General features: G+C 39.4%; 1 protein-coding gene across 1 annotated transcript in view; it reads left to right on the forward strand.

Moving 5' to 3' along the window:
• The window catches only part of LRRC69 (leucine rich repeat containing 69), a 130,629-nt gene that overhangs the window by 18,815 nt on the left and 101,746 nt on the right, over positions 1–10,068 (forward strand). The window contains exon 2 of the mRNA XM_007948747.1: positions 5,895–6,021. Within this exon, the coding sequence (XP_007946938.1) occupies positions 5,895–6,021 (127 nt within the window). The remainder of the gene's footprint in view (positions 1–5,894; positions 6,022–10,068) is intronic.

A 10,068-nucleotide genomic window follows, 5' to 3' on the forward strand; every position in this document is an offset into this window, starting at 1 on the left:
GTAGTAGATCCCACCATGGAGTTGATTGCTATTCTCATCATGGGGAATAACTACCACCACCTGCCTAGCCACTCAACCAGTCCTAGCCAAGTTGACACACAAACATAACTACCACAATGTTCTCCAAGGACTAGTCCCTCCTGGTAACATGTCTAAAGTAAATGAGACAAAGTCTTGCCATCCTTGCTTTTAAAAAGCATTTGGGCTGTACTTCTTCCAAGACAGATTTGTTGGTTCTTCTGGCCATCCATGGTATATCCAATATTCTTCACCAACACCATAACTCAAAGACATAAATTCTTCTTTGGTCTTCCTTTTTTATTGTCCACCTTTCATATGCATATGAGTCGATTGGCTTCAATCAGGCTCATCTTAGTCCTCAAAGTGACATCTTTACTACACTGTAGAGAAGTCTTTTGCAGCAGATTTGTCCAATGCAGTACATCACTTGATTTCTTGACTGCAACTTCCATGGGCATTGCAGTGTAGTAAATTACTTAGTATGGCTTTTCTACCTATAAGTCTTTGTAAACTCCAAGGTGGGATTTGCTATGAGCAACTGAGGAGCTCCTGATTGCTAAAGTTGTCTACCTGGAGTATTTCTGTTGGGAGTGGCACAAAACAATGTTCTGGAGGTTCCCACTCTCTCTCAGGTGCTTAGAGTTCTGATGCTATGATTGGCTGGTTTGGCCACTCTGCCAGGCTCAAAAGGAGGCCTCTAGAGGCAGAACTCTCTCTGACTGCTGGTTGAGGAAGACGTGCTGCTGAAAGAGACATGCACTGCTGAAAGAGACATGTGCTGCTGGGAAAGAGATGCAAGAGACATGCATTGCTGAGTGAGACTCTTGAGGGACATGCACTGCTGGGGGAGAGACTGTGAGAGACTTGGCTGAGAGACGGTGGGCTGGAAAGAGACTGAGTGTTTTTCCTGAACTTGAATTGTAGCCTGGTGCTTCCCTAATAAATCCGTAACCTGTGAGTTCTGTGTGGTCACTGCAGTGAATTATTGAACCTAGGAGAGAGGTGGTGGGTGCTTTGGGAGGAATGGTTGGAGAAAGGGCTGGAGGGGGGCAACATGTCTGGCCTCTCAGGAATAGGCCTTGGGCTATTGATGGTGATTCTGTCTTCCTCTTGTGGGATTAGAGGAGGTCAGAAGATGTGGCCTCCCTGCCCTTTTTGCAGGCATTAATTGTTAATCCAAGAAGAATGAAATCCTTCACAGATTCAGTTTCTTCACTATCTATCATGTTGTCAGGATTTTCACTCTCTTTATGTTGAGGTGTAATCCATACTTAAGTCTGTGTAGTTTTTGATCTTCATCAGTAAGTGCTTCAGGTCCTCTTCACTTTCAGCAAGCAAGGTGAGTCATCTGTATAATGCAGGTTATTAATGAGTCTTCCTCCAATTCTGATGCCTCATTTTTCTTCAAATATCCCAGCTTCTCACATTATTTTTTCAACATACACGCTGAATAAGTATGGTGAAAGAATACAACCCTGCCACATGCCTTTTCTGATTTTAAACCACACAGTACCTCCCTGTTAGCAATAGTCAATTTAAAAAATAAATAGGAAGTATATTGTTGTAGATGGCATAGTGTAGGTGTTGAGTATAGGCCTGTGATAGTTAAAGTTGTATGTCAGCTTGGCTGGGCCTGGTTGAGTGACTGGGCAGCTGGTGGTAGTTATTCCCCACGATGGAACTGGCAGTCAGCTCCATGGTGGGATCTAGCACAAGCAGCTGAGTAGCTGCTTTAGGGACATGGTCTGCTTCTTATATATAAACAGCAGCTTTGGGAATGGTCTCTAGCTTATTCACGCTTGAACCCTGCATGTAGCCCTGTCATTATTCAGCAGCCTGCCATGCTCTGCCAACCTTGGGACTTTTAATAGACTTGAATTAATGGCCTGCTGTGTGGTTTGGTAATATTGGGACTGTGCCTTGTTACTTGTCCACCTTGGGTTTGTCAGCCTCAGCAGCTAGCAGCTGAGTGAAGAAAAGCTTCCAGCTTCAGTGGGCCAGGAGCAGGAGGCAGAGCTGAAGCCCAAGGATGAGGGGCTTTCACCCAGCCCCTAGAGCCTGGCACTTTGAACTCAGCCTTACAGCCTCCAAACTAAGAGAATAAACTCCTGTTTCTTCAAGACATCCCTTTTGTAGTATATTCTTGTCATAGCGGTACTAGGTAACCAGAACGAGCCCATAGAGTAAAGCCACATTATTCACTATAAATCGTAGTCTGGATCACAGATCGTTTTTCTGTATAACTGAGTTTATTGTGATATCTGTGTGAGACAGTGTACAAGACAGTTTAACAAAAAGTGCTTGGCACATATTAAATTCTATTTAAATGCTAGCCACTAATATCGTCAATAATACATTAAACATTATGTTCTCTACTCAGATTTCTAGGAGCTCTGGTAGCATAGTGGCTAAAGCACTTGACTACTAACCAGAAGGCTGGTGGTTCAAACCCACCGGCCACTCCTCGGAAGGAAGGTTGGGCAATCCTACTGCCATAGTGATACTGCCTCGGAAACCCAAGGAGGGGTCGCTATGAGTTGGGGCCGACTCGACGGCACATAACAACAATAACAACAACACTCAGATTTCTTATTCTTTTCCTGTGTTGACAAAGATTGCTCTTCATTGAATTTAGATTTTATAATCCACAGGCATCAATGAACACTGAGATGCTTACCTCATATTCAAAGTGTAAGAACAAACACAAATAGGTTTTTCAAGGCAGGCTGCAGATAGGTTATAACTGAGCAGTGTAGGTGGGCCAGCGTAATCAAATTGAAGAGGAGTTGAGTTAGACGAGCGCTGTTGGGGCAGGTGTACAAAGATACAGTAAAATGATAGGAAGTTTGGAAACAGGTAGGATTTATTGGGTAGGAAATTGCTCGTGGACTGGTTATTTGCGTTCGCTGTGGTTCATGGCAACCTTACTTACAACTGAACAAAGCCCTGCCTAGTCCTGTGTGATCATCAGGGTCACTGGTATGTTGGAGACCATTTTTGAGGCCATTGTGTTATTCCTTCTCACTGAGGTTTTCCCTCATTTTTGCTGACCTTCTACTTTACCAAATGTGATGTCCTTTTCTAGCAATTGGCCTTTTCTGATGACATGTGCAAAGTAAGCCAGCCAAAGTCTTTACCATTTTCATTTTAAGGAGCATTCTGGGTGTATTCAAAGACTGATGTGCTCATTCTTCTGAAAGTCCATGGTAATGAAGGCAGGCAATAATGAGTATTAATACATTATTAGGGTGATTGCAATAGGAGTAGAGGAGTAGAGGTTTATTTATTTATTTTAAAACACATCTAAAAGGAATTTTGGGAATTAGACTTGGTAAATTTAGGTGGAAGGTGAGAAAGAAGTTCTATGTGACTTCAAAGTTGGGCCACCCTAGATTGTGAGAATGGTGAGTATATTACCAAAATGAAGATGGTGAAAAAGAAATGGTTCTTTTTCCCAGTGAAATTGTCCAGTTTTAGACTCAGAATTTAGAGTGAGAATATCACATCCACTGGAGATGTCTTATGAGCCAAAACTAACAAGATGCAATTTTTACAGGGATAAATGTAAATTCCTACATTTAGGTTAAGAAAAGAATTCAATTGCACAAGCCCAGGATGTGGGTTATCTGCTTGTCAGTTAATTTAGGGGTTTTGTTTGGCCACAGATAAAATTAATTATGCACCAGAAATGTACCCTGCTACTGAAAGAGTGAATGCCACATTAGGCTGCATTAGTAGAAGTGTAGTGATCTGCCCAAGGGAGATCCAGTCATCCTACCAGCATATCTGGTAGACAGATCACATGGCATGTTCACCCTAGGGACCATGTTTTTAGAGAGGTACTTAAAAATTAGAGAGTGATCAGAAGAACTGAGGGCTCTGGAAATTATGTCCTGAGGGAAATGGGTAAAGGAAGAATGGAGAAAATCCAAAGGAATATGATAGCAGCCTTGAAAAATTTAGAAGGTGGTTATATGGGAGAAGGGAGAAGGAATAAAACTGTTCTTTATAACTGCTGTGGAAAGAATTGAGTAGAAGTTACAGAAAGCTATGTATGGAACTTTCCAACAAAATACAATAGCTCTCTGTTATTGGGTGTATTCATGAGGAATGTGTATAATTGTCCACTTGCATCTTATATATCAGACTAGGTGACTTATAAAAGTTCTAATTGTAAGATGCTATAATTTTCTGGGTCTTGAGTCCATGAGAAACCAGTTACTAGCAATGTTGTTGTTGTTATGTGCCCTGGAGTCAGACCTGACTCATAGCGACCTGTCCTTGGGTTTCCAAGGTGGTATCACTACAGAAGTAGATTAACCAACCTTCCTTCCAAGGAGTGGCTAGTGGGTTTGAACCGCCAGCCTTCTGGTTAGCAGTCAAGTGCCTAGTGTCTTTGAATCTATGGTAACTTCCAGTTTTTATGGTCCAGAAAGAGTTACTTTCTGTGAAGACCAACAGAAACTCATTCTATTGATTATTATTGAAGGAATGAAAGTTTTAAACTTATCGAGTAATTGTCCCTTGTGTACCTAAAGCCTTGCTTCAGGAATTATTCACAACCATTATATAGAAGGTTTCTATGAGTAGGAGCAGACTAGATGAAACTAAGAATAACAACGTGGAGAGTGTTGCTAACAAAACTCTGCTTGTACTCCTTGTGAAAGCCTTTGCTAGTAAAACACCATCTGGAACAATCTTGTCACAGTATCTCAGATACTTTGTCTTTATAATAGAATAAGACAACTGAAATAGTAGTAATAATTGTCCTTTTTTAAAATACAAGATAATGGTAATTCTCACAGGAGGAGCAAGGATGAATGCAAAACTTTTAGCATGGATGCTAAGGGTAAGGAATTTCATTGTAAATGCACCTATGTGTACTTCTTTATATTCGTTTAAATCATTGACGTATATACATACCAAATACATACCATTGAGGCAAGCAAAGCATTTAAATATGAATCCTCAATAGCTTAAATTTAATCCTGAATTATTTTTCTTGTCTTTTATGAACTCATTAGTTGGTCAAAACTCCCATTATTCCTTTTTCTTTTTACCTTTAATACTAAATTTTTGAAATATGGAATTGGTAATGAAATCTGAATAAGTTATGTTGGGATATAAAAGACCCCCCTTTTGTTTAATCTTGGAAAGTACAATTAGATTTCAAAATAAAAACATCAAGATTTAGGGAACAACTCTGTATCATTAACATTATGGATTAGAGTTAGAGGCTCAAGGAGGAATTTTCTCACTCCTCTTAATGTGCTGTTATATCTGATGAGGCATTAGTAGAACAGATATTTATAGGACGGATCTTCCCTGCTTAATTATATCACTTTAGTCGTCTCCTTTTTGAGCAGCAGCACAGAGAGAGTGCCATCAAAGTTCATACCTGATGGTATCCATGGAATAGAGCAGTTTTATTGGATAAATGAGTTAATGCATTTTGGAGTACTATGACATGGAGACCTCAGATACTTGGTTCTGTTTTTGACTTCTGGAAATTAGCCCCTTTGATGAGTTTCTAATGATTGTGATTTTATAGGTCACAATGTTGGGAGACTCTTGGATTGCTCAAGTGAGTTATTAACAGATCGTTAATTGTGCTCTTAAATAACCCTGGAAAGGTTTGTAATACAATATTAATGACATTAAATGCTTTAATTGAAAATTAAATTGTGCTTTAATTAACAAAGTATTTGAGCATGAAGCTGACATTAACTTTATTAAAGATAATTTTATGTGCATGTGAAATAATTGTTTAAGGTTATGTTGAAGTTTTCTTAAACCATGTAGATCTGAGCAAAGAGGCTTCATTTTTCTTTTTCTCATATTTGTGAGTCCATCAAATATCTATATGCTTGCAGTTGACAGCATTAAATCTGGGAAACAATCTTCTAGAAGTTGTTCCAGAAGAGCTGAAATACCTTACATCCCTGAAGAAACTCCATTTATTTGGAAATAAGATTTGTAGATTTTTACCTGAATCATGTGGTAAGTTAGTCATTATAGTTTGAAACATTTAGTTTCAAATTTCATTCCTTATATTTAATAATACAGGATTAATTAAGAAAAGAATCTTACATGTTCTGATCTTTTTTTGTTGGTGATATTTAGTCACGTCTCTTGAACTTCAGAAATTTTAAAAATGTTTTTGTTCAGCTATTGTATCATATGTTTCTTTACTTGTAGACATAAAAAAAGTAAGCAAGCATTAGTGTTAGTGAATTTTCCCTTTCCAGAATCAATGTCCATTCAGACTGTTGAATCTGGGGATCCTGTTTCTGAGCCAGAGAGATAACAAGTTGAAAAATCAAGTCAAGTGAAGCTCTTCACATCTTGTCTTGTTCTTTTCACTTTTTATTCTGTCTCAGATACTAGCTCACAATCTTTAATCTGAAAACTGAGGTTAAATCCATTTGTGGAGAATTTTAAAGAAAAGGTACTGTATCCAATAAATGAAATTCTTTTCTTTGTGTTTCTCTTAAACTAGCAATTCCTCCAATCAAAATGACACTTTTCCTATTGTAATATAGAAGGGTGGGACAGAATTTGTGATAAACAGATCCAGGTGATTTTTATAGCTTCACTAACTCACGTAAAAGGTGTACTGGTGGCGTGGAGTGCCTAAGGCATTTGACTGCTAACAAGAAGGTTGGTGGTTCAAACCCACCAGCTGCTCTGCAAAAGGCAGATGGGGCAGTCTACTCCTGTCAAGATTTACCACCTCAGAAACACAATGGGAGGCGCTATGAGTCAGAATCCACTTGATGACAGTGAGTTTGCCTTTTTTTTTTTTTTCTTTTGATAACTCATGTAAGGCACTTCACCACCTTATGACTTGGTTTCAGTGGTAGAACTGGAGCTATGTAGTATAGAATTTATACAGTTCTGTGAGCTTTGAAGCATGGAAGCTATATATATAATCACTGTCTTCTTCAAGCATAATTTTCATTTATTAAAAACATGATTATATATGGCACTAAATTAGAGGTTGTATTTGGTAAATAGAGACAAGGCCCCACCCAAGAGGCAGGAAGCTGGGGAAGAGCCAGGAATGAGACAGAGCCGTGACATCCAGGTAAAGGTAGGGAGACAAGGCCCCACCCCAAGAGCCAGGAAGTGAGGGAAGAGCCAGGGATGAGACAGCACTGCAAGATCCAGGTAAAGGGAGGGAAACAGGCCCTACCCCAAGAGGCAGACAGGAAGGAAGAGCCATGGGATCCAAGTAAGGGGAGGGTGGAGAGCTTTCGAACAGCTAAGGAAGACAGGCTTGTTTGTCGGTTTGCCCTACTCTGGTGGCTTGTGTGTTGTTATGAGGCTTGAGACTGTGCCACGGGTGTTTCAAATGCCATCAGGGTTGCACATGGTGCACAGGTTTCAATGCAGCTTATGGACTGAGACAGACTAGGAAGAAGAACGAGGCCATCCACTTCTCAAAGAATTGGCTGGAGAAAACCTTATGAATAGCAGAGAAACACTATCTGATACATCACTAGACAACTTTATGAATAGCCCAGAAACAGTGTCTAATAAAGTGTAGGAAGATGAGCCCCTTAGGTCGAAGGCACTCAAATTATAACTGGGGAAGATCTGCCTTCTAAGAGTAGAACCAACCATAGATACGGATAAAGTAAAGCTCTCGGGACCTCCATTTGCTGATGTTGCAAGACTCAAATTAAGGAGAAACAGCTGCAACTATCCATTAATAATCAGAATGTGAAATGTGCAAAGTATGAATGTGGGAAAATTGGAAGTTGTCAAAAATGAAATGGAACACATAAACATTGATATCCTAGGCATTAGCAAGCTGAAATGGACTGGTTTTGGCCATTTTGAATCAGAAAACCCATATGATCTAGTATGCTGGGAATGACAGTTTGAAGAGGAATGGTGTGGCATTCATCATCGCAAAGGATATTTCAAGATCTGTCCTGAAGTACAATGCTATCAGTGATAGGATAATATCCATACATCTACAAGGAAAACCAGTTAATATTACTATTATTCAAATTTACGCACCAACCACCAAAGCCAAAGATGAGGAAATTGAAGATTTTTATCAACTTCTGCAGTCTGAAATTGACTGAACATGCAATGAAGATGTGTTAATTATCACTGGTGACTGGAATGCAAAAGTTGGAAACGAAGAAGAATTACTGATAGTTGGAAAATTTGGCCTTGGTGACAAAAATAACGCTGGAGATGACATGATAGAATTTTGCAAGACCAATGACTTACTCATTGCAAATACCTTTTCTCAACACCACAAACGGCAGCTATACATGTGGACTTCGCCAGATGGAACACACAGGAATCAGATTGACTACATCTGTGGCAAGAGGCTATGGAAAAGCTCAATATCTTCAGCCAAAACCAGGCCAGGAGCTGATTGTGGAACAGACCAAACAACTGCTCATATGCAAGTTCAACCTGAAGTTAAAGACAATTAAAACAAGTCCACGAGAGCCAAAATATGATCTTGAATATATGCCTCCTGAATTTAGAGACAATCTAAAGAATGGATTTGATGCACTGAACACCAATGACTGAAAGCCAGTATAAAGATAGGATGACATCAAGAACATCATCCATGAAGAAAGCAAAAGGTCATTAAAAAGATGAGAAAGGAGGAAAAGACCAAAATGGATGTCAAAAGAGATTCTGAAACTTGCCCTTGAGTGGAGAGTAGCTAAAGCAAAAGGAAGAAATGACAAGATCAAAGAGCTGAATAGAAGATTTCAAAGAGCAGCTCGAGCAGAGAAAGCCAATTACTATAATGAAATGTGCAAAGACCTGGAGTTAGAAAACCAAAAGGGAAGAACATGCTTGGCATTTCCCAAGCTGAAAGAACTGAGGAAAAAATTTAAGTGTTGTCTTGCAATATTGAAAGGTTCTATGGGCAAAATATTGAATGATGCAGGAAGCATCAAAAGAAGATGGAAGGAATACACAGAGTCCCTGTACTAGAAAGACCTGGTCGATCTTCATCCATTTCAGGAGGTGGCATGTGATCAGGAACCAATGGTATTGAAGGAAGAAGTTGAAGCTGCACAGAAGGAAGTGGTGAGGAACAAGGCTTTGGGGATTGATGGGATACCTGTCAAGCTGTTTTCAACAAATGGATGCCCTCCTGGAGGCACTCACTCAGCTATGCCAAGACATTTGGAAGACAGCTACCTGGCCAACTGACTGGAAGAGATCCATATTTGTACCCATTCCAGAGAAAGGTGATCCCACAGAATGTGGAAATTATCAAATTATTAAATGATATTAATTATCATTAATATCACATGCAAGTAAAATCTTACTGAAGATAATTAAGAAATGGTTGCAGCAGTGTATTGACCAAGAACTTCCAGAAATGCAAGCTGGATTCAGAAGAGGATGTGGGACAAGGGATATCATTGTTGATGTCAGATGATCTTGGCTGAAAGCAAAGAATACCAGAAAGATGTTTACGTGTGTTTTATTGACTATGCAATAGCATTTGATTGTGTGGATCATAACAAATTGTGGATAATATTGAGAAGAATGGGAATTCCAGAACACTTAATTGTACTCGTGAGGAACCTGTACATAGACAAGGCTGTTGTTCGAACAGAGCAAGGGGACACTGTATGGTTTAAAATCAAGAAGGGAGTGTGTCAGGGTTGTATTCTTTCATCATGCTTATTCAATCTATATGCTGAGCAAATAATCTGAGAAGCTGGACTATATGAAGAAGAACGTGGCATCAGGATTGGAGGAAGAATCATTAATAACCTGTGATATGGTGATGACACAACTTCGCTTGCTGAAAGTGATGATCTCTTGAAGCACTTACTGATGAAGATTGAAGACTACAGTCTAGAGTATGGATTACATCTCAATATAAGGACAACAAAAATCCTCACAATTGGACCTATAAGCAGCATCATGATGAATGGAGAAAAGATGGAAGTTGTCAAAGACTTCACATTGCTTGGTTCTACAATTGATGCCAATAGAAGCAGTAGTCAAGACATCAGACCATGTATGTTGTTGTTGTTATGTGCCATC

The sequence above is a fragment of the Orycteropus afer genome, unplaced genomic scaffold, assembly GCF_000298275.1.
Source record: "Orycteropus afer afer isolate SDZICR_OR568_19922 unplaced genomic scaffold, OryAfe1.0 scaffold00222, whole genome shotgun sequence".
NCBI classification, from domain to species: Eukaryota; Metazoa; Chordata; class Mammalia; order Tubulidentata; family Orycteropodidae; genus Orycteropus; species Orycteropus afer.